Genomic DNA, 26,467 nt, shown 5'->3' on the forward strand with positions numbered 1-26,467 from the left:
AGAGAAAATGAGTTAGTATTTGAATTTCCAGAGAGGGATGACTGTCACCTCCACATCCATAAGGTGAATTAAATATTTCATTTGTTTGTACAGTGCAATTTGTCTGTCTCATACAGCACCTAGTGCAGCAGGGTTTGATTTATCTTCACCTGTGGTCACAGATTTAAAGACATCACGTACGGCCCAGGGCCGAGGCGTTCGAAGAAACGCAAGAGCAGACAGAATCAAGTTGAACAAATGAGACGCATCTACCTGCTCTGTAAAACTCCAGGTGATTCACTCATGCAGGAAATAAACTAATGCTAAAAATACCACATGCAGATACGTGGTATTTAGACGTGTGTAGTTGATGCTCATCATGATACAAAGCCATGCCTCATTCACAGTGACGAACCCATAAGGCCATGCCTCCTTTACTGGAGCTAACAGTTAAATAGGCCACGCCTCCATTACTGGAGCTGACAGTTACACTCGTTCACTGTAATTAACAGGCACGTAGTCCAGGCCTCCTTTACTAGGACTGACTGACACATAGGCCACACCCCACTAACTAACATTCAGAGGCCATACATCCTTCACCAAGACAGGTACAGAGGTATCGCCTCCTACACTTAGACAGAGGCCATGTCTCCTTCACCGTGCAGGACAGGTACAGAGGCCACACCTCCTTCACTGAACTGACTGATGGACGGTATTACATTTATATTTATTTTATTAACTAACACTAATAAAAATATTATTACATTGTATTGTATCTAATCAAAACAGCCCTCCTATCTGTTGTATCTTTTATTGATCATACAGAGATGCCGGGATATCGAGAGCCACACCCCTGTTAAAAGTATCCATGTGATGTTACAGAACAACGTTTTGTTTTATGTTTAGACACAGCAGCTCCTCAGGCTCCGGCACTGAGAGAATCTGTCCATGATGCAGAGCGACGGGAATTCTGGGAAAGTGAAGTGGACAAGCTGGTAGCATGGACATATTCGCTGTCATTTGAGGAATTGGACAGACCATAACTCAGACTCTAAGCAAAAGAAAGATTCAGAAAGAAGCCAAAGGGAAGATTCAGAACAGTCTACAGTTCTGTACTGATTTCATAATAGCAGGAATATTAATCTTTATTTGTGTCGCACTTTTAATTTCCATGGAATCATAAGGAACTTAGAAACAAAAGCAGTACCAATGAAATAAAAAATCGTAAAAATGATTCAAGTAAAAAAATAAATAACCCACAAAAACATTCAGTGACGAGCTTTTTTTTTTTTTTTTTTTTTTTTTTTTTTTTTTTTTTTGTAATACAGAATATTTTCAGGATTCTGTATTAGTCATTACCTACATGATTTTATTCCATTACAAATCAGAAAACATCTGTAGTTTATAGACTTCAAAAAAGTAATATATGCTAATTAGGATTTGGAAATCACCATTGTTCTTTATCCTGCTTTTCAAATACATCTATCTTCATGTCATGCCATTGGCTGTTGCCTGTTTCAGTCATCCAATCACAACATGGACCATCTTGCTCAGTGAGGTTTACTGTCTTGAACTGGTTTGAAATGTTTGAAATGAGGTCCCTAATTATCACAGAGCAAAATAACAACTGCAGTAATGTTCGCTTGGTATAAGCAGACAGATTTTTTTTTGTGCTTATAGCCTGAGAATTACAGTGGGTCTTATAGTATGGAGAATACAGTAATTATAAGAGGCAGTCTTATACATGAGTTCTGTACATGCTGATTTACTTCTAGGAGTGTATTGCATAAGAAAAAACAGGAGGCTTTCACCAAGAAAATAAAGAGAATTTTAATAATGTTTTAATGAATTTGACAAAGACGTCAATAACAAAGCAGCAAACTGGAACATCACGTTTGATTATTGATAATGTCCAGAACCCTATACCTGCTATTTGACGATTCTGTGCAAACTGCAGAAGTTAACATGACGCATAATTTAATAGATCTATGTAAAACATAAAAAAATATACTTAAAGGCAAAATGGCAATGGTATAGTGGCAGTGGTGTGGTGGCAATGGAAGCCTGATTCTGCCACACATGGGAAAATATTACACAGATTATCTCGCAACTGTGACTTTTTATCCTGAAGGTTAATCTCTCACATTTGCAACTTTTTATCTCACAATTGTTAATTAGTGTGACATTTTGCTTTCGCTTATTAGAGTATCCTTAACCCATAACTAAACTATTTATATCCCTTGCTTACGCACTGCTGCGTACGCTTGTGTTGTTGTGGTTTGATTATTGGAAACGGAAGCACTAAGTCACGTGTGTGTGATATTAACAAGTAGAAAAAAAATAACACAAGTACTAGATTTAAAAAAAAAGTCGCAAGGGCATGATATTACCTCGCAACTGCAAGATCATTTTCTGCATAATATTTTCTCATATGAGGTAGAATCAAGCTTCCATACCAGGGAGCGTGACAAATGTTAAGTGTAAAGCCGGGATGTGCCAGTAATCGATTATACATCAACTGGCACAGGAGGAATGGGAAGAAGCAGATTTTATAGGTCATGGTGTTTATCCCAAACTCAAATCTAAGTATGCGACAGCAGCTGTCTTATAATATCATGCCACTGTTTCGCATAATGCAGCACCACAGATTTTTTTCACCTGATTTATTAAATGTTAAGATCAAGTAAAAACAATACAGAAAAAAACTCCTATGGAGAACTGCGTCTTTCACACAATCTGTTTTTGTAATTTGGGGTAGTTTTCACCTAAAAGTTTAAAATAGTGTGTGGAGTCAAGGCGAATAGATTAATTTATCACCTGACATGAAAGTAAGGAACAGAGATTGTGTGTAAAATACAACTATGACCATTTTTAAAAATCATTTCTCCAAATTATGTCTCAGCATTCTCAAAAATAACCAATTTCTCAAAACTTAACTTCGAACAATTTTGTTTCACACTTACACCTCCGACATCGAAAGCATTTTAATTTACCTTATAAACACACATGCTAATATCTGCACTCTTATTTTACATTCATATTTAATTTTGAACAGCTTTCTGACTCACTGCCTTTAACCAGCATTATACTTGACATGTAATTTCAATGTAGGTTTAGTTTCACTCTTACAGATGTCTCTTTGAGACCTGAACTCACAGCTATCGAGAACAATTAGCGCACACAAAAATCCTGTTTAAATATTGCTTCCTTCCCTGACTTAGCACATGATGTTATTAATGCAAACAATAATTTATAAATCACGTCCCACTATATGCACACGCAACCACTATATGCTAAATACACAGGCAAGTAATAGATAAACCAATAAACTGGCAATTCGTAACCAATAAACTGGCAAATTGCAGACCATGCTTTATTTAGAAAAATTGTTACTTTTTTGTTTGTTTGTTTTTTAAAAGTAAGAATGTAGCTGTATAGAATGTAGTATGGTTCTTGTAAAACTAGTGACACTGGGCTAAATCGACTTTAAATCAGTTACATACATTCATTATTTCGTACACAGAACAATTTTCCTCCACTGTCTTTGTACAGAATAATGATTTACACACCAGAGCATTTTACTGTTTAAAGTAAATCAAATAAATCTTAGTAACTCAGTCTGATTCTGTCGTGACATACTTTAAATAAACTGCCTTAAAGGCACAATCAACGATTTTAGCCGGGCTGTTTCATAAATCAAAAGGATCTCAGTGTCCTCTCCAAAGCCATGCCCCTTAAACATGCACGTGTACTGTCCAAATGCTAATGCAAGCTGTGGGGCTTTCTTTGTCCTGATTGGTTAATTGTCGGTGGTCCACATCTTGTTTCTTTTGTTTATATTCTGGAGCGCTATGGAGGTCAAAGTTTCTCCTCTGAGGAGATGTCCTAACTCAAAGATCACTGATTACAGCTGTAATGTCTGAAAAGACATCCCTAATGAGTGAGTTTGCTTAAAATCCTGCAGAATAAGAACACTTTTAGGGTATTATTGTGGACTTTTATATGGATATATGAACATGTAACATCTAATGTAAAAGTATATCACCCCAAGGATAATTATTCTTCTAATTATTTTTAATTTGACCAGATTCTGACTGTTTAAGTGCTCAGAGGTCTTCAGATGTAATAATACAACCTGCTCTATTGCCAATGAATAATTTTGGATGAGTTCAGGCCTTAAAAAAAGATAAGACACGATATGCATGACAGTAAAAGTATTAAAAAGTGAGCGATTTAACAGCTGTGCACTAAACTGAGTTCTTCGCTCGACAAGAGACGCTCGAACACCTCGATCAGGCCTTTGAAGTCCACACGGTCCTCTGGAGCGTGAACCCAGCACCTCCGCATCTGTGTGTACACCTGCAGAACGTGGACAAGGAGAATGTGAGTACATGGAGAGGAAATACATGGAGAAGGAGTGTGAGAATGTGGAGACGGGGAAAGTAGGGAAGGAGAATGTGGAGAAGGGGAACTTAGGGAAGGAGAATGTGAGAATGTCGAGAAGGGGAACTTAGGGAAGGAGAATGTGAGAATGTGGAGAAAGAGAATGTGGAGAAGGGGAACATAGGGAAGGAGAATGTGAAGGAGGAGAAAATGAGAATCTGGAGATTGAGAATGTTGAGAAGGAGAACATGAGAGTGTGGTGAAGGATAATGTAGAGAAGGAGAACATGATAATGTGGAGAAGGAGAACATGAGAATGTGGAGAACATAGAAGAGGAGAATGTTGCTTACCACATCTGGGCAAGATGTAGGACAGGACAGCCTCCAGCCACCTTCCAGAGCCTTCACCAGTCTCGCCATTGTCATCTGACCGTGCGATCGGCCAATCGTGTTCAGGAACATCTTAGTGAGAAGAAACAAAATGTGAGACCAAAATTTCCACAAAGGCAGTTTGGTGCTACCGCGAAAAAACCAAATAAATAAATAAAAACCTGGATGGAACCGTTGATATGGTGCAGTTTTCTGTCATTTAGTTAACATTTATCAAAGAAATCTATAGAGTCTCCAGTGTCAGCGCTTTGTAACTGTCAGATAAAGCTGGAACTTTAAGTTTCCCGCCATCTTCTGGACAGAGGAGTTTATGCCTTGCAGTTTCTTGGTAATATAACAAGCTGCATTATTTTTGTCTTATTAACTTAAAGACAGAGAAAGAAAATATGCTATAATGTAAGGGAGAACAAGAACTAACTTGAGAACGACATGAATATCATAGCTTCGTGATATGTTACCTCAGGAGGACTCATCTTGCGGTCACAGTAGGTCATGAGTTCGTACAGTGTGACTCCGAAAGACCAGACGTCTGAGGCTTTGTAAAACTTTCGGTGGATCAGACACTCAGGTGCGTACCTAGATAAACAGATAGATAACCAGTTTTGGAATTGTCTTTGGCTTCATAATTGTTAAATCAGAAACACAGACCATTTACATACACCAACACACACAAAGAAATATAACAAAAAATACAGAACAGAGAACAAAACAGAGATAAAAGACCAAAAAAAGAATAGATGTACATTACATTTAATATTTAATGTTTAGAACAAGGCCACTGCAGAGAAAATCTATTAAATGAAAAACTGAATTAACTGAATTATCACTAAACATGTTCAAGGTGCTGGTTATGTGACAGGAACGTCTCGGAAAAGCATTTTAACAACTTGGGGCTGTTCAATGCGAGAGTGAGAACACAGTACCGTCTTTATACACTGTTCTTCACGCCTCTCCATCAGTACGAGTCAGTACAATGCTCTCGTTAAAAACTCTGCTCGTTGTATTTAGCTAGCTCACCAACTACTATCAGGTTTGTTTAGATTTGGGTGTAGCGTATCTCGAACGCTGTTAGCTGTTGTGTGAGTCAGTCGAGCACTTCAGCACGACGTTACTCTGACTTCCTGTTTCAGAAGGAAACACATCAACATATGGAATCGAATCATAGATCTCAAGACATTTCACGGGGACGTGAAAAGCGTTGTGGGAGTATTTGAGTGCTCACCAGTACACCGGACTGTCCTGCTCCTCCCTGACCGTGTAGTACTCCTCATTGTCTTTGATGCTCTTCGTCAGACCGAAGTCTCCGATCTTGACCAGTGTCTCGCTCTCCACCAGCACGTTACGAGCCGCCAGGTCTCTGTGGATGTAGTTCTGAGAGCCCAGGTAGTCCATTCCCTATACAACACACACACACACACACACACACACACACAGGGGTAAGCTGATACTATACTGGTAAGTTACTATACTGATCCTCTGATGATGATGATGATGATGATGATGACGATTTCAGTACCTGACAGATCTGGATGGCGTAGAGCAGCAGGCGCTGTTGGCTTGTCTGAGCTTTGTGTCGGGGCAGATAGTCCTTCAGACTCCCAGCAGGCAGATACTCCATGATCAGTTTAATCGTTCTCCCACCTGACACACACACACACACACTTACATTAACAGATTTAGCATTAAAATTTTTACTTTTACTTTCTAATCCAATGCTTATTCTGTTTTCATCCTTGGTTAGGGGAATTAAAAGAAAGAAAGAAAGTTCTTTGTAAAACATTGTTGAGTTTGAAAAATGACCAAGTAATCAAAAAATTAATAAAAAAAAAACAATTAAATAATCACTAATTAGAAAATAAATGTAATGTTACTTTTCAACAACAAAAAAATGCATAATATTTTATTAATAATAATAATAATAATAATAATAATAACTATTATTATTTTATATTTATATTTTTTTTTTATTGTAATATGATTTGGTGTCATTGAATTGTGTTAATAATAATAATAATAATAATAATAATAACAATAATAATAATAATAACTATTATTATTATATTTATTATTTTTTTATTATTGTAATATTATGATTTGGTGTCACTGAATTGTGTTAATAATAATTATTACTATTATTATTATTATTACTATTATTATTATTAACACAATACAATGACACCAAGTCATAATAAATAATGTTATTAATGTTATTAATGGATTAGAAATGAAATGAAGTTATATTATATTAAACCATAAAATTATATTATTATTAATAGTGCAAACTGAAATTTATTTATTTATATATTAATTTATTTATTATCTTTTTTTCATTCATTCCGTAAATCAATACAGTGTGCTGGTGTGTGGTGTATGTATTTCTGTAGATATGTACCTTGAGTTTGGGGGAGTGTGTGTGTGTGTGTGTGTGTGTGTGTGTGTGTGTGTGTGTGTGTGTTGGCTCACCTTCCTCAGTACAGATGCCTTTGTACTTGACGATGTTGGTGTGGTAAAGCTCTCTCATGGTGCTGATTTCTCTCCTCAGGTTGCTGCTCTCAGGTCCATCACTTTCAGACTTCAGCGACTTGACAGCCACCATCTGACCGTTGCGGTCTCCGTGTGGGTCGTACTGACACAGCTCCACCTTCCCAAAGTGACCCTGCAGCAGCACAGCAGCACTCTTACACACCTCGTACCCGCCTCTTACACACACACACACTACAAAGTGTTGCTCAGTGAAAGGAACGGGCCTAAAGTTCTTTTAAGAGGCTAAGAACCCTTAATGATTGAATGTGTGTGCAACGTTCAGCAGCTGTACCTCTCCCAGGTCCCGTATTGTCTTGAGGAATCTGCTCTCAAACAGCGTGGGGTCGATCTCCTGCACAGGAACACCACCTGACACCATCGCCGGGTCTAAGGAGAAACAAAAAAGGCGTGATGAGTCCGTGTCTATGACACAATGCAGCTGCCAGTGTAAAGGATTTGTGAAATAATCTTCACTCACTCTGCTCCTTGATACGGTCCAGTTCTCGCACTATGGCTCTGAAGAACGGTCTCTTCTTGGGGTCATAGTTCATGCACTGGGTGATGAGCTCGGCCAGTTCACTGCAGTTGGGAATCACCAGTGTGCCCTTGGCTTCATAGAACCACTCCTTCTGCTCACAGAGACACACACACGCACAATGAAGAGTCAGATGAGGATTTAAATACGTTTAAATACCCGTTAATAAAAAGGAAATAAGCTCAGAACTGTTGTTAGCAGTGAGACTGAAGCACCTCGGCACGTTTCTTGTCCCTGAGCGGCACTTCTCCGTTGTAGCAGATCTCCCACAGCGTCGTCCCGAAGCCCCACTTATCCGCAGCCACGGTCTGTGCTTTAGGGTTCTTCACACACTCCGGAGCGATCCATGGGATCCTGTCGATACACTCTGTCACAACACACAGCAATTATTACATTGCTTACTCATAAAAGATATAAATAGAAACAGTCACGTAGAAGCCTTATTCACTACATACATCACACCAGCAGTCCACTGTGGGCGTGTCCCAATCCACACACAGTATTCACTATCATCATCAGTCCACTGTGGGCATGTCCCAAATCACCAATACCCTAATCACTATGCTCATCAGTCCACTGGGGGGTGTTCTAATCCATACACAGTATTCACTACCATCATCAGTCCACTGTGGGCATGTCCCAAACAACAATACCCTAATCACTAAGACCCTAATGACTACCATCATCAGTCCACTGTGGGCCTGTCCCAATCCATACACAGTATTCACTACCATCATCACTACCATCATCACTGTGGGCATGTCCCAAACCAACAACACCCTAATCGCTATGCTCATCAGTCCACTGTGGGCCTGTCCCAATCCATACACAGTATTCACTACCATCATCATTCCACTGTGGGCCTGTCCCAATCCATACACAGTATTCACTACCATCATCATTCCACTGTGGGCATGTCCCAAACCAACAACACCCTAATCGCTATGCTCATCAGTCCACTGTGGGCATGTCCCAAACCACCAATACCCTAATCAATATGCTCATCAGTCTACTGTGGGCATGTCCCAAACCACCAATACCCTAATCACTATGCTCATCAGTCCACTGTGGGCATGTCCCAAACCACCAACACCCTAATCACTATGCTCATCAGTCCACTGTGGGCATGTCCCAAACCACCAACACCCTAATCACTATGCTCATCAGTCCACTGGGGGGTGTTCTAATCCATACACAGTATTCACTACCATCATCAGTCCACTGTGGGCATGTCCCAAACAACAATACCCTAATCACTAAGACCCTAATGACTACCATCATCAGTCCACTGTGGGCCTGTCCCAATCCATACACAGTATTCACTACCATCATCACTACCATCATCACTGTGGGCATGTCCCAAACCAACAACACCCTAATCGCTATGCTCATCAGTCCACTGTGGGCCTGTCCCAATCCATACACAGTATTCACTACCATCATCATTCCACTGTGGGCCTGTCCCAATCCATACACAGTATTCACTACCATCATCATTCCACTGTGGGCATGTCCCAAACCAACAACACCCTAATCGCTATGCTCATCAGTCCACTGTGGGCATGTCCCAAACCACCAACACCCTAATCACTATGCTCATCAGTCCACTGTGGGCATGTCCCAAACCACCAACACCCTAATCACTATGCTCATCAGTCCACTGTGGGCATGTCCCAAACCACCAACACCCTAATCACTATGCTCATCAGTCCACTGGGGGGTGTTCTAATCCATACACAGTATTCACTACCATCATCATTCCACTGTGGGCATGTCCCGAACCAACAACACCCTAATCACTATGCTCATCAGTCCACTGGGGGGTGTTCTAATCCATACACAGTATTCACTACCATCATCATTCCACTGTGGGCATGTCCCAAACCAACAACACCCTAATGACTACCATCATCAGTCCACTGTGGGCGTGTCCCAATCCATACACAGTATTCACTACCATCATCAGTCCACTGTGGGCGTGTCCCAATCCATACACAGTATTCACTACCATCATCAGTCCACTGTGGGCATGTCCCAATCCATGCATGGTAATCATTATTTTTTCTGCACTGTATGTAATGTGTTCCCACCAGAGGGTGATGTTTGTGTAGTATTAGCATGTTTAAGGTCGGCTTTTCGTTACCTTCTCGGTTGAGCGTAGTGATCGGGACTCCCGGCTTGCTGAGCTTTATGAATGGAGCTTGTTGTCCATCCAGACCATCTTTCACTAACAGGATGTTCTTTGTGCACACGTAGCCATGGACGAGCTTCTTATCCTCCTGAAAGAGATCACAGAATCATTCGTACACAATATTAAAAATACGCAGAAGAATCGACCACTTCAATAAATTTGGGAGCTTACAACGTGAACAACTTCAATCATTAATATCCTTTGTACATTAATACGTGATGCTAATTCGAATATTGCCATAATGCTGTAGTATGATAAATGTATAACACAGTGTGTTCTGACTCACCAGATAGCTGAGGACGCTAGCGAGCTGCTCGGCAACCTGAAACTTCCAGGACGGCGTGAGCTCAGCGTGATGAGCGCGCATGAACAGATCCAGAGGTCCGTGCTTCACAAACTCCTCCACCATGATGACTGACAAAGACAAACAGCGTTAATTCGTTAATGGACAATTTCTCAAATCCACGAGACTTATGTTAGCCTGCGTGCCGAGACACTTACTGTCCATGCTGTACATGCAGATGCCATACAGATGTGTCATGTGTTTGTGTGAGATCTCACGCATCTGACTCACAGTTTCCAAAAAGGCCTGCGGACAGAAACCGAGTCACAGCATTACGCTAGTTAGCTAGCAAGATTACACAGATAAAGTGTATTTTTGACACACACACTTACTGCAACGTCCTTAAGTCCTGTTCCGATCACCTTCAGGACCACAGGGACATCCTCAGTGCTGAAGCTGATCAGACTGTCCTCATCGCTCTTCGGCCTCAGCGTGCCCGAGTATATGTTTGTACGAGTTCCTTTCCCCAAGTGCTTGTCCTGTGGAGCAGAGAGAAGAGAGAGACAGAGACACACACAGAGAGAGAGCGAGAGAGAGAGAGAGAGAGAGACATCCTGTTTGTTCTTCATTCACATTGAGCTGTAACAAGACCCAACCTGTCTCTGTGATGTTGATTGTTAGATAGTTTTGTGGTTAATGGTTAATGTTGATTTACTTTCATAAATTTCTAGTTTTGTGGTTAATGGTTAATGTTGATTTACTTTCATAAATTTCTAGAAACAAAAGTCATTTTCTGATCCAAATGTAACTGATTTCCCCAGTTCTTTGGAGGTTGACTCAGAGCCCTAATATTCAGTGATCCAGTAATTCAATGACTCAGTGATTCATTGCATACAGGTGACTGAAAAGAGCAGCGCTGTTACTAAACCGTTAAATCTGATCAGCGCCACTGCAGCGGAAAGCCCAGTGTTTCAGCTCACAGTGACTCAGACGAACATTATGAAATCTAATTACAGATCAGATGCCTGAGACAGAGCTCAGTGTCAGGGTTAATAAAGAAACAGTGGGCAGATTCTAACCTGTACGATGTTCTCTTTCTTGATGGGGTTTAAGACAAGGTGGCTCACGGAGGGTGGAGTGATGGAGTCCGACCTCGTCACCATCAGGAGATTAGACAGCTCTGGAAAGCAAAACAGCGCAGAGAAACATGAGATCAAACCAGCAACAAAATAAATTAGCAAAACAGACAAAAAGGAGTTATAAAATATATTTTTTGTTAGTGTTAATTTAATAGACACTCATAGACCACACTTCTTTCACTAAAACATACAGGCCACACCTCCTTGACTAGGCCACACCTCCTTCACTAAAACAGACAGGCCACACCTCCTTCACTAGGCCATGCATCCTTCACTAAGACACACACACAGGCCACACCTCCTTCACTGAGAGACACACAGGCCACACCTCCTTCACTAAGTCACACACAGGCCACACCTCCTTCTCTAGGCCATTCATCTTTCACTGAGACACACACAGGCCACTCCTCTATCCCTGAGACACACACAGGCCACACCTCCTTCACTAAGACACGCACAGTCCACACCTCCTTCTCTAGGCCACTCCTCTTTCCCTGAGACACACACAGGCCACACCTCCTTCACTAAAACACACGTCACACCTCCTTCACTAGGCCATTCCTCTTTCCCTGAGACACACACAGGCCACACCTCCTTCACTAAAACACACATCACACCTCCTTCACTAGGCCATTCCTCTTTCCCTGAGACACACACAGGCCACTCCTCTTTCCCTGAGACACACACAGGCCACACCTCCTTCACTAAAACACACACAGGCCACACCTCCTTCACTAGGCCATTCCTCTTTCCCTGAGACACACACATAGGCCACACCTCCTTCACTAAGTCACACACAGGCCACACCTCCTTCACTAGGCCATTCCTCTTTCCCTGAGACACACACAGGCCACACCTCCTTCACTAAGTCACACACAGGCCACACCTCCTTCACTAGGCCAATCCTCTTTCCCTGAGACACACACAGGCCACACCTCCTTCACTAAAACACACACAGGCCACAGCTCCTTCTCTAGGCCACTCCTCTTTCCCTGACACACACACAGGCCACACCTCCTTCTCTAGGCCATTCCTCTTTCCCTGACACACACACAGGCCACACCTCCAACAATAAAACGCACACAGGCCACACCTCCTTCACTAAAACACACACATCACACCTCCTTCACTAAAACACACACAGGCCACACCTCCTTCACTGAAACACACACAGGCCACACCTCCTTCACTAAGACACACACAGGCCACACCTCCTTCACTGAGACACACACAGGCCACACCTCCTTCAGTGAGACACACTCAGGCCACACCTCCTTCAGTGAGACACACTCAGGCCACACCTCCTTCAGTGAGACACACTCAGGCCACACCTCCTTCAGTGAGACACACACAGCCCACACCTCCCTCAACGAGACACACACATTTTCCCATATAAGGTGTTATGAGGTGATTAATAAGGTAAGTGTTCTACCTCGAGGCTGAGGAGGACAACCTCGTGCCAGCTTCAGAGTGGTGTTGTCCGTACTCAGACACTGACCACACAGCCGGTCGGTCAGTTCCCTCAGTGTGGGTTTCTCCACGTCCGTCCCACAGAGACGAAATCCACCCTCAGTCCTCTCGATCTGAAAATTCTTGAAGGTCTTGATGATCTCACCTGAGACATCTCTCTGGAAAGAGAAGCCCATGAAGACAAAATAAGATCAGATGGTTTTTAAATAACACAGTTACTCTTAATAACTGTTATTTAACAGTTATCTGTTTTGATCTGTTAGGATCAATGGGATATCCATTTCTAAATAATCTGTACATCACCACAATGGAATTGAACTGAAGCAATCAAGATGTGATTGAAATGTAGACTTTCAGCTTTAATTCAAGGGGTTTCACAAAAATATTCTATTAACCGTTTAGGAATTATAGCCATTTTTCACATACACCCTCCATTTTCACAGGCTCAAAAGTAATTGGGCAAACGAACAATAATAAATATTAGGATTATTTTAATACTTGGATGCCAATACTTTGCAGTCAATGACTGCCTGAAGTCTGGAACTCATGGACATCACCAAATTACCAAAGTTTCCTCCCTTGAGATGATTTCCCAGGCCTTTACTGCAGCCACCTTCAGTTGCTGCTTGTTTGTGGGTCTTTCTGCCTTCAGTCTTGTATTGAGTAAGTGAAAAGCAGCTCAATTGGGCTGAGGTCAGGTGAGTGACTCAGCCATTTAAGAACATTCCATTTCTTTGCCTTAAGAAGCTCTTGGGTTGCTTTTGTGCTATGTTTTGGGTCATTATCCATCTGTACTATGAAGTGCTGTCAGTCTTGCAGCATTTGAGTGAATCTGAGCAGAAACTATAGCTCTATACACTTCAAAATTCGTCCTGCTAGTTCTATCAGCAGTCACATCATCAATAAACACCAGTGACCCAGTTCCATTGGCAGCCATACACGCCCATGCCATAACACTTCCTCCACATGTTGGACAGATGATGTGGTATGCTTTCCTTCTCCATACTCTTCTCTTCCTATAGTTCTAGTACAAGTTAATCCTGGTTTCATCTGTCCAAAGAATCTTGTTCGAGAACTGGGCAGGCTTTTTTAGATGTTTTCTAGCAGTCTATTTTGGCCTTTCTGTTCTTGAGTGTCTCTTGATGTTAGACTTTGACAATGGTATGTCTACCTCCTCCAGAATGGTCTTGACTTGGCTAGATGTTGTGAAGGTGTTTTTCTGCATCAAGGAAAGAATTTTGCAATCATCTACTTTAGTTGTCTTCCGTGGCCTTCCAGGCCTTTTGGTGTTGCTGAGCTCACCTGTGCATTCTTTCTTTTTAAGAATGTACCAAATGATTGATTTGGCCACTCCTAAAGTTTCTGCTAAAGTTTCTCTGATAGATCTGTTTTGTTTTTTAAGCCTAATGATGACCTCCTTCAGTTGCATCGACACCTCTTTGGACGACATATTGAGAGTTCCCATGAACAGATACCAAATGCAAATTCAATGCTTGGAATAGACCTTTTCTCTCCTTAATTTGTCAAGAAATAACGAGGAAACAGGCCACACCTCGCCATGAAACTGCTTATCATTCAATTGTCCAATTACTTTTGAGTCTGTGAAAATGGAGGGACTCTGTAAAAAAAAATTGCTGTACTTCCTAAATGGTTAATGCAATATTTTTTTGTTAAATCTCTTGAATTAAAGCTGAAAATCTTGATTGCTTCATTTCAAATCCATTGTGGTGGTTTACAGAGGCAAAATTATAAAAATTGTGTCACTGTCCAAATACTTATGGACCTGACTATATATAATTTATAATTAACTTTTTTTAAGTTATATAGCACCTTTCATAGTGTGAAGTAGAACAATACTAACAAACAAGACAGTGAAAAATAAAATGGTAAAATCAAGCAAATAATAAAAATGCAGCAAATAATAATACTGACAGAAAGAAGAAAATAATAACAAAAAATATTAAAATACATAATAAAAATGTGTGAAATAAAATAGAACAAAATTATAATTATAAACTAACATAAAAGTAAAGTACCTGTAAAAGTCCAGGGAACAGCAAATAAAAATGTTATGAATGGTATAGATAATAATATTGCTAAAGTGAAATGATTGCTAAAGCAAAATAATTGCTAAAGTTCTTTACATATAACATTATTAAAACAGAAAGGTGCCAAAACTTTCACCTTCACCCAGCGTTATAATCAATAAACCTGTTATTACACTTTTATATAACTTTTATAAAATGCCAAATACGAAATTAGTAGTAGTAGTACTTTGGAATGCTAAATTATCTATAGTAATTGAGATGAAGATAAATTAATATTAATATTTAATTGTTTGTGCAGCTAATTGAGCTTATTTAAAAATAATTTTATAGTTAAGTGCTGCAAAATCTAAATAGACATTTTATAACACGTATAAAATAAATGAAGGTTTTAATTCTGGAGTATGGTTTTAGTTGATTTGTTAATCTTAAAGTAACCAATTCTTTAAGGCTAACAAAATCACTAATCATCTAATCGCTTAAATCCGAAACCACGTTTAACCTCATTGCAGATGACGGTGAGCAGGACGTGGTCGTAATGAGCACAGCTCCAGCGCAGGATGTACATGCCCTCCTCGTAACCTTCCTGTTTGAGCTTATGAACAGCGTACTCGGTGCTGCAGGAGACAAACATGTCACGTACAGTCACGTCGTCATGTGTGCATTGCGAAATTTTCATTAAAATGAAAAACATTGTGGCTTTTTACCTGATTGGTCCGTGACATCCCTCACGTAGGTTGGTTTCTACGGAGACGGGAGCGACCTCAGTGCACAGGAAGTGATGTGCGTCCACAGTGAGCCTGAAGTAGCCGTCTATCAGGCTGGTGAAGGCCAGGGCCTCCTCACGGCCAGCGAAGCGCACTTCCTGTTACGTGAAAATACATATAACACTTTATATAGCACAGCACATTTTTGGTACCATCCAATCACACATCACTTGACGTAGACACTAGAAAAGTTTACATGCACATTTTCATTCTTCGTATTTTAGGAAAAACATGTTGCGTACAGGAATTAATAAGAATGCGCGCAAGTAAATGTTTCTAGTCATCTACATCTTAACTACAACAGATGAGCGCCATCTCAAGCGCCTGGTAGTTACCATTACTGTAAAACCCTTATATACACCATGCCAGATTCTACCACGATGCACTTAGACGCTTCAGTGTATGTCCATGTAATCAGGTTTTTTTCCCTGTTTTTTTATTCCTTCTGTCCAAAACATTTAACCAAAAATATCAGCAAAAATATGGTCAAAAAGGTTTTTTTTTTTCAGCCGAAATATTTTGCCGCCATCCCTAATAAATAAATAAATACAGTGAACTACGTACTTGTCTAATATGATCCAAGTCAAACAAGCACGGCTAGAATTATTTCACGTTAATGAACTCGAAATGTTCTCCATTTACTGCATCAGAAAGCAAGGATGCACAGTTTCTTTCAAGTGAGATAATCAAGACAATACAACAAGAGATTGACAAAGATGGAGGAGGCGGGGCTTCCTGGGTGTCAGTTAATATCGGGGAGTTCAAAACACCTGCACAGCTGTCAGTCATTCCAGATTCATATGCTGATTGGCTCAACTGTGGTTTTTGCACTTTTTTTTTTGTCTCAGCGCTCGCTGCACTGAAGTGCTCACTCTCTCTCTCTGTCTCATATCAGGCAGTAGTGTACACCAAGCTTACGTCATCTGGCATTTTTCACAAGTAGGAGTAAACAGGACTGATACCCAATACCTAATTATGACCCAGAACTCTACTTCCTGGTTTCCTGTCTTGTTTTTTAAATATGGACTCCTTTTATTCAGGTCTTGTAGCTCCAAAAAAAAAAAAAAGTGAGTTTTGTATTAAATCTTTTTTTCTTGTCCATAAACGCATAGGTGCAAAAGTTCTGGGACAAATAACAATCTCGGGAAACATCAGAAGGAAAAGTCCAGCTCTAGGGTTCAAACCCCAACCCCATTTGTGTCGTGGTGTTGAAACTAAGATATAAATGATATGATAAAAATACCAAAAATGATATCATTAGTCAAGTTACTGCATTTTTTAAATGTGTGAATGTTTTTAAAAGTTTAAAGTGTACCCTTAGGAGGACCATGAATTTGAAACACACGTACCATCCTCCTGTCGTCTTGTCTGTAAACCGTGACCAGCGTCTCCTTGATGACGATGTGCGTGATCTCGTGGAAATCCGAGAACGTCGTCCAGTTGTCTTCTTTTCTGACATCGCTGAGCTGACCCTGTTGACTTTTGTTCCTCTTTGATTTCTTCCTCTGTAGATTTGGGCAGGTCTTTTTTTAAAAAAAAACAAACAAAAACAAGCAGAGAACATTATAGGAACAACGCCAATGCTTATGGACTTCGACCAAAACCTATAAACACAATACAGTGTGAAGTGTAATAGTGAACAGAGGGCGTTGGCAAGGAGCGCCAGTCTAAGAGTCATGTAAACATTCAGACTTCGGAGTGCACCTGTAACCATCAGAGGACAGAGGAGTTTACACTTTGTGGTTTCTCGGTGACGTGACAAGAGAATAAAGAGAGACTGTTTACATCTGCTATAACGTGAGAACTGGAACTAGACATTCCACAACAGTAAATGTAACTATAAATGAAAAAAAGTGTAAAATGTCTTTCTTAAAAAAAAATTAGCAGTGAAAGGTAGGCAGTGAAAGTGTTTTGAAATTTTAGCAGCTAATTTGAATTTAGCTTTAGCCCTTTGAAAAAAATAGGTAATAGTTATAGTCTTATTTTAGTTCTTTTGGTTACGGTTAGTTTTATTTGAAACAAAAAAAAAAAAAAACAAACAGCAATTTTAATAAAAACACACATGCGGCTATGGCATGCAGCAGAATCTAAAATACTTCTCCAAGGTGTGATTGGATGGAAAATAGTTCAGCAGTTTTGTAGTACTACTAAAAAAGCACCTTCAAATTCTATCGTATTTAATCAGTGCCTGTTTTATATTATTATTATTATTCTAGAAGGAGAGGTAGCACAGGGTGTGTGTGAGTGATGGCAGATTTCCCTATGAGGAAATAAAGAGTTGTGGGTTCTCATACAACAGACAAATATGGAACTATTCAAATTCCCCTTCAGGCAGCAGTCAAGATTACATTTCATGACGTCTGATCACAGAGGAACCAGAGTCACATGGAATCCAGCAGAACTGACCAGTCCGGTCATGTCTCTCGTTTAAGTTTATACACTACATTCATTCGGCTGTCATTTGATACGAAGTGTCCTGCGTGTGAGGCACAGAGCACAGAGACGTTAGGGATCTCGCCTGAAGGCCCTGCTGTGGCTGTATGGAAATCACGGGGTTTGATCTCATAACTTTCCAGAAACAGATAAAGAACTTTATCCACTGAGCTGTTTTTCTACATCCGAAAACACGACATGTGCTAAGTCAAGGGAAATACAAAACAAAAGAAAAAAAATGAAAAAGAGGAAGTAAACAAACTGTAGGAACTAGAGAACATAACCAAGACAAGATAAAGAGACCACATTTAACAGGAACCAGACAAGGAACTACAGTTTGGCTTCTACAAACATGTGAATGAAAACAAAACTTAACAAGACAATACAGAAATGGCACAAAGTACAGTTAAGAAAAACAAAGCAAGAACAAGAACTACAAGAACTAGTCATGACAAAAGAAGGCCCGGAATGATGAAACCACAAGCACGACTCCTGGTGATGAAACGCTCAGTGCTCGCTGCCGGGAACCGATCCTATAAATCATCATTTTCCGGGTAAATCGTCTGTAGTTTTTACAGAGCAAGAAAAACCAACAGAAACATGAACACAGGTTCAGACTACACTTGCTGCCATGGTTACATTCAAACGAGCCACCCATGGACAACGGAGCGTCTGCTACACATGTAACACGGTCCACACATATTAACATAGCTGCCCACACTGTTGAGCGTAAATAAAACACTAAACATGCAGACACGTTCGCTGGTTAAATCTGTAACACTGACCACACCGTTCACTGTTTTAAGAAATTAAACACATCATGAACATTCAGCTCGAATGCAGTTCAAGTTAAGGTGAATGCAGCACAATTGTGTTACATCGTCAACATTTACGCGTGTTACATTGTTGTTTCTTACACATTACGTTGTTGTCATATACGTGTTACATTGTTTCTATTTGTGTTACACTGCTGCCATGTACGTGTTACATTGTGATGACTTACGTGTTACACTGATGCCATGTATGTGTTTTACAGTGTTAACATTTATGTGCGTTACACAGTTACCACTTACATGTTACATCGTTGCCATTTACATTGTAACGACTTCTGTGTGTTACATTGTTAGCATTTACGTGACATTGTTGAAATTTACTTGTTACATTGTTGCCATTTACGTGTGTTACATTGTGATGACTTACGTGTTACACTGATGCCATGTATGTGTTTTACAGTGTTAACATTTATGTGCGTTACACAGTTACCACTTACATGTTACATCGTTGCCATTTACATTGTAACGACTTCTGTGTGTTACATTGTTAGCATTTACGTGACATTGTTGAAATTTACTTGTTACGACAGATTACCAGGTTAACATAGAAAATATCCAAAACCAGCACAATTTGGTATCTAGTCTCCGCCTCCCAACGTTTCAAGGTGAAATTGAGTCATACGATGGTAAATTTCTACTTTAAATAAACACGTAAATATGGTTTCGCTTCTTTTGCTGCTATTTTAGTAAGCTGTATATTTAAGAAAATATTAGATAATATAATATGTTTTATAAGTGAAAACAAAAGTCTTACCTCAGGAGACACGCTCTGCCACTCAATGCCGCGGGTTCCGGAAATGAGCACGCGACGCTGAGCTCCGTCCTCTCTCGCAGAACTGCAGGGAACCTCGTCATTCTCGTGGATACTGACGGACAAGGGTTCGTACACCTCACAGCCAAAGTGTCTGGTCAGAGTCTCGAGAGTGGAAATGTACTTGACCTTCAAGTCGTGATTGCTGACGCTGTTCTTCAGCACCGTGTTGTCGTTGAACTCCTCGAGAAACGCCTTGAAGACGTTGGAGATGCGCAGGCGCGTCAGCAAGTTCCTCTGAGAGATGGAGCGGTTCAGACTGACCGGGATGTAGTTCTTGTACCTAGAGGACGGGACAGGATGAGACGGGGTCACGTGACTGGCTTTTCCTGTCCAATATTCACTGTAAGATTTTAATTTTTAATTTTTTATATTTTAATTTTATTTCTTGTAGCACAGATTTGTGGAGTAATGTCCTATTATTAAAAGATCCGACATTACAAAAATAAAATAAAGTGGTTTTTGTTATTATTACTATTATTATTATTATTATTTTACAGTTTTTTTTTCAAAGCTACCAAAATAAACTAATTATTAAAACAATATCCAACAATACTACAAGCTAATTATTAATACAAATAAAGTAATAATTCACCATTTTGCATTTTCAGATTGTATTATTTTTTACCCTGGAGTTTTCCAAATTTCTTTTTTTTTTTTTCTTTAAAATTTCTTCCTGCAGTGTCTAAACACAAACTTAATAAAGGTCTTACTTGAATTTCTTAGCCAGTTCCCGTGCAGGCAGGTTTTTGCCCATGGCATCATGGGAAATAGCCATCACTGCCATTCCCAAACACTCATTCTCCATATGCTGGGCATCTTCCTCGCTCTGAAAGCTGCGAAGTGCTGCTGAGCCGCTCTGGAAATCATATTGACTCTGAAAAACACAAACTTCAATTAGCTTTTAATTAAATCCCATACAGAGTAAAACACAAACACAACCCACTCCAAATGTTTCTTGTTTTGTATGACTAATAACACAATAATAACAATAATACACCTGTGCGTACCTGTGCGTATAGGTAGGTCAGTGACGGTGAGTCCAGAAGAGCCGTCCCCTGGTTTCCTGTCTGTTTGAGACTGTGTCGCACGACAGCTAGAGGTTTCTTCCTGGTCCCGTGCCAGTTAGTGAAATAAAACCTGCAACGACACAGAGACATATTTATATAACATCAAATTTTCATTCAGTACTGAAATCTGATTATTAATGGATTAACAGTGTTTATGTAAACACACTCACAGTTGCATCCAACATTAACGTATCCACATTACACACACACACACACACACACACACACACCTCATGCGATAGTGCAGCCTGAGTCTTGTAGTCTCGTCTACGATGAACACATGATTTGGAGGAAACCATGTCCTGTTTGTTTCATTGTACAGAGCAAACAGACTGCTGCATAATGGAGAAAGACCTGAAAAAAAAGATATCAAATAAAATATAATATATATATATATATATATATATATATACATACATACATAGATAGAAAATATGTACAGTGTCTGTGCATGTGTGTGTATATATATATATATATATATATATATATATACACACATATATACACATATACACACACATACACACACACCAAGATGTGATTGACGTGTAGACTTTTGCAGGGGCGGAGCTTAACCCAAACACGTGACATCACTACCGGCTTTTTCATTTCTACGACTTCAAGAATAAAATACCGCTTTTGATTACCCGACATACACCAAACGCAAAGCTAACCAGTTTTCTTTTAGCGTATTTTCTGTCATAGTATATTTTTAACATCGTAGCATGTCTTCAAACATCGTAGCGTATTTTATAATTTCACAGCATATTTTAAAATATCGTAAACCTTTTCTGACATCAAAGCATATTTTTAACCTCATAGCGTATTTTTAAATATAGCAGCATATTTTCTAAGATCGTAACGTAATTTCTAACGCCATAGTGTAATTTCTAATCTCGTACCATATTGTCTAATCTTGTAGTGTAATCTGAAATCTTATAACGGGTTTTGTAATGTATTTGTAGTGTATTTGTAGTGTATTTTCTCATGTCGTAGAATATTTTATAAACTCATTGCATATTTTATAGTCTTTTAGCATAGTTTTCAATGCTGTAGCATATTTTCTAGCTTGTTACCTATTGAATGTTAAGTAGATAACTAAGTTCACTTGTGGAATTAATCTCAGGAGCCAAGTTCAAGCGCAAGCTAGGTAACATTAGGTAAATGGTCACATGATCAGGTTTCTGACTGAATGATCAAAATGAACTAAGCTCCGCCCATGCTGGCCCAGAGACGAATCACAGCAGTATTATCCATCGCCAGCCAATCGCAGTATAGCACAGATAACAGAAACTCACCCAGCTTCTTGGCGGCTTCGGTGCACAGCTGCTCGGCCGAGTGACAGCCTTTCAGGTGGATGATCTGTTGCGTGTCTGCCAGGTAAAAGTGCACCTCCAGTCCTGGCAGGATCACAGCTGACATCAGCTGCGACTTCTTCCTCCTCTGCAACTTCCCCAGGATCTGACGGCCCACTTCCATTTCTACGATGTTCACACCACACTCTGAAGAAATGGCAGTCAATTCAGACGTTTTTATACGCAATGACATCTGTTTCTTAATCCTCTGCTTTTTACTTTACTAGATTGGACTAGTTTAATTACTCAGTTTCAATCTGGCAACTCTATAAATAAGCATATTTTTTAATCTCTTAGACTGTTTTCTAATCTTGTACAGTGTTTTCTCATCTTGTAACACATTCTCTAATCTTCTAACATTTTCTAATTTCATCTTGTAACGTTTTCTAATCTCATAACATATTTTCTAATCTCGTAATATATTTTCTAATCTCGTATCGTATTTTCTATATTTGTAAATATTTTCTAATTTCATAACTCATTTTCTTGACTCATAACGTAACGAATTTTCTAATCTCGGAACGCATTTCCTAATCTCGGAACGTATTTCCTAATCTTGTAACTCATTTTCTTGACTCGTAACTTACTTTCTATCTCTTAACGCATTTTCTGTTCTCGTAACGCATTTTCTAATCTCGTAAAATATTTTCTGATCTTGTAACATACACTGCCTGGCCAAAAAAAAAATTGCACAATCTAATATTTTGTTGCACTGCATTTAGCTTTGATTACGGCACGCATTCGTCCTGGCATTGTTTCAGCAACCTTATGCAACTTCACAGCATTTATTTCCATCCAGAGTTGCATTAATTTTTGGCTGAGATCTTGCATTGAGGACAGGAGAGTCTAACCACTCCGTAAAGTCTTCTCCAGCACATCCCAAAGACTTTCAATGGGGTTAAAGTCAGGACTGTGGTGGCCAAGTCATTTGTGAAAATGATTCCTCATGCTCCCTGAACAACTCTTTCACAAGTTAAGCCTGATGAATATCAGCATTTTCATCCTGGAATATGCCTGTGCCATCAGGGAAGAAGAAGTCCATTGACGGGAAAACCTGGTCATTCAGTACATTCAGGTGCTCAGCTGACTTCATTTTATTGCCGCACAATGAGGCTGAGCCTCGACCTGACCAGCTGATGCAACCCCAGATCATAACACTGCCTCCAGAGGCTTGTACAGTAGGCACTGTGCATGACGGGTGAATCACTTCATGCATTTCCCTTCTTACCCTGACATGCCCACTGCTTTGGAATAGGGTAAATCTGATTTTATCAGACCGCATGACCTTTTTCCATTGCTCCACAGTCTAGTCTTTGTGCTCCCTAGCAAATTGAAGTCATTTTTTCCGATTAGCCTTACTAACAAATGGCTTTCTTGCGGCCACATAGCTGTTTAGTCCAAATCCTCTAAGTTCTCATCACACTGTGCGTGTGGAAATGCTCTTACTTTCACTATTAAACATAGCCGTGAGTTCTCCTGTTGATTTATTTACGATGTGACATCACCAAGCGTTTTAAAGATCTCCGATCACGATCATTCAAGATTTTTTTCCGACTACATTTCATCAATCTTCAGCAAACATTTCAAAGTTGATGGCTCACCACTATCCTTCCAGGCTTTAATAATGCGCTGGACATTTCATAACCCAGTTCCAGTGATTTCAGCAATCTCCTTAGTTGTTTTCTTTCCTTGATGCGGGACAACAATTTTCCCCTTCAGTAACATCTTTTCCACGACCATGGGATCCGTAATCTGCCATGGTTGTTTAAGAAATGAGAAGCTACACACTGCATCAGTTAAGGTTAAAAGAATTGTTGCCAGCTGAAACATATTAATCACTGCAGTAATGATCCAATCCTAGGCTTTTAAGTATTTGCTTATTTAAACCCAAACAGCGACTTTTTTTTGGCCAGGCAGTGTATCTCTTAACGCATTTTCTAATCTCGTAACGCATTTTCTAATCTCGTAAAGTATTTTCTGATCTTGTAACATATTTTCTAACCTCATAACGTATTTTCTAGTCTCATAACTCATTTTCTTGACTTGTAACGTACTTTCTAATCTGTTAACGCATTTTCTAATCTCTCAACGCATTTTCTAAACTCGCAACGTATTTTCTTGACTTATAATGCATTTTCTAATCTCTTAACGCATTTTCTAATCTCATAACGCATTTTCTAAACTCATAACGTATTTCTAAACTCGTAACGTATTTCTAAACTCGTAACATATTTTCTAAACTCGTAACATATTTTCTAAACTCATAACATATTTTCTAAACTCGTAACGTATATCCTTGACTTATAACGTACTTTCTAATCTCATAATGCATTTTCTAAACTCATAACGTATTTCTAAACTCGTAACGTATTTTCTAAACTCGTAACATATTTTCTAAACTCGTAACTTATTTTCTTGACTTACAACATACTTTATAATCTCTTAAAGCATTTTCTAATCTCGTAACTCATTTTCTTGACTTGTAACTCACATTACACCTCTTAACGCATTTTCTAATCTCGTAACGCATTTTCTAAACTCGTAACGCATTTTCTAGTCTCATAACTCATTTTCTTGACTCGGAATGTACTTTGTAACCTCTTAACACATTTTCTAATCTAGTAACGTATTTTCGAATCTCTTAACGCATTTTCTAATCTTGTAACGTATTTTCTAATCTCGTACAGTGTATTTAATTCAAGTGGTGCAACACGTAACAGCACAGCAGTACAGTAATCTCATAGCGTGTTTTCTAATCTGACGGAATACTTTCTAATATTGTCATTAATTTTCTAATTTTGTAGCGTACTTTCTAATCTCGTAGCATATTTTTTACTGTTGTACTGAAATTATTAATCCTGTAACATATTTCCTAATATCATGTTTTCTAATGTTGTAGCACATTTTCAAAACTCCTGTGTTTTTGTACCGTGTTTTTTGTTTGTTTGTTTGTTTGTTTTTTAATCTTATAGCGTAATTTTCTAATGCTAATCCCTGACATTATGGTAATGTATTAAATGTACAGGGATTAACATCAAGCTCCTCAATATAAACCATGGAAGTGACTTTTAATAAAATAACACAATACCAATAAATAATAATAATAATAATAATAATAACAATTTAACAAACAATACTTTGTTATTGTAAAAAAAGAAACAATTATGGTACTGTATTAGATTTAAGAAATATATCCACTTTCACTGGATAATACATATGATTATAATTATAGCAATAATACTTGTATAAGATATATTTTGCTACTCTAGGCCAGTTTCTGTTTATAATGATTAAAAAGTCATGACACCACAGTTTTGATTTCAGAATGCAACACTAAAATGATCGATTTTATCTGACATACTGAACAACACTGGGCCACTCGCTTGTAACAAACAGGTAATAAGGACTTACAGGAACAACATCCAGGGCTCCGTCTCAAACAGTATCTAACAGCACTAAAGAGTGTATCTACTTAGTGCACTACCCTGGGGTTACTTAGTTACCACGGGAGGAGTCGTAGTGTGAGTGTCACTGCGGTAGCGAGCGGTTTGGGACAGAGCCGCAGCCTTGTCAAAAACCACCGTGACTCACTGACACAGATAAGAAAAATATCGCGACCAACTTACCAGTGACGATTTATTTTCATCAGCAGAGCCTCGGAACAGCGTTCTATTCACAAAGACATAAAAATAACACCGTTTAATGATGAATTTCTGTGTTTATATGACTCGTTTTTACGTCTGTACCGTCCATTATCACACACAGCTAGCCCTAGCTTCCAAGTAAATCGTCGCGGAGTTTCTCGTAAACGACGCGATCCGAGCTCGAACCCGATTGGCTGGTTGGGACTTCCGTGTTGTGACGTCAGCGCCACCCCCCCCGGTTCTTCTGAATAGTTGCGACGCAGGCTGGGAAGTCCGGCTCTATTCACTGAGTCGGATCATGTGATTCGGCTCATCAGTGAGAGTCGACTCTATCAACTCCCGAATGACCCATTGCCTTTTTTCCCCTCTCCATATTATCATCACTTTACCTAAATATGGCTGAAATTGTTTAATTAAATCTTAGTCTACTCTCTAATTAACAAAATTACATTACTTTGCATTGTATTTTATATATTTCTTTAATAATCATTAGCCTAAATCAGCAATACAAATACGCATTGATAAAAACTGTAAGCATGTAATTGTGTCTTTTATCTCTGTGCTTTATTATAAAGATTTATTTCCATTAATCTTCATAATTAATCACCTCACAATTA

At 39.3% G+C, this 26,467-nt stretch overlaps 1 protein-coding gene across 1 annotated transcript; it reads right to left on the reverse strand.

Moving 5' to 3' along the window:
* Positions 1-3,397: 3,397 nt before the first annotated feature.
* On the reverse strand, positions 3,398-26,034 carry LOC113539949 (tyrosine-protein kinase JAK1). Its single transcript, XM_026936091.3, has 24 exons — positions 25,833-26,034; positions 22,150-22,353; positions 21,082-21,205; positions 20,792-20,921; positions 20,495-20,658; positions 19,725-20,064; positions 17,054-17,227; positions 15,645-15,802; positions 15,440-15,554; positions 12,855-13,050; positions 11,363-11,463; positions 10,676-10,822; positions 10,502-10,589; positions 10,287-10,414; positions 9,953-10,088; positions 8,025-8,176; positions 7,753-7,903; positions 7,567-7,661; positions 7,215-7,407; positions 6,268-6,392; positions 5,974-6,146; positions 5,210-5,327; positions 4,713-4,823; positions 3,398-4,338 (listed from the first exon to the last, which is right to left on the reverse strand). The coding sequence occupies exons 2-24, from the start codon at positions 22,328-22,330 to the stop codon at positions 4,213-4,215; spliced, it is 3,426 nt and encodes a 1,141-aa protein (XP_026791892.2). The 5' UTR covers positions 22,331-22,353; positions 25,833-26,034; the 3' UTR covers positions 3,398-4,212.
* Between the last annotated feature and the right edge of the window lie 433 nt (positions 26,035-26,467).

Source organism: Pangasianodon hypophthalmus, chromosome 4, assembly GCF_027358585.1.
Source record: "Pangasianodon hypophthalmus isolate fPanHyp1 chromosome 4, fPanHyp1.pri, whole genome shotgun sequence".
Taxonomy (NCBI): domain Eukaryota; kingdom Metazoa; phylum Chordata; class Actinopteri; order Siluriformes; family Pangasiidae; genus Pangasianodon; species Pangasianodon hypophthalmus.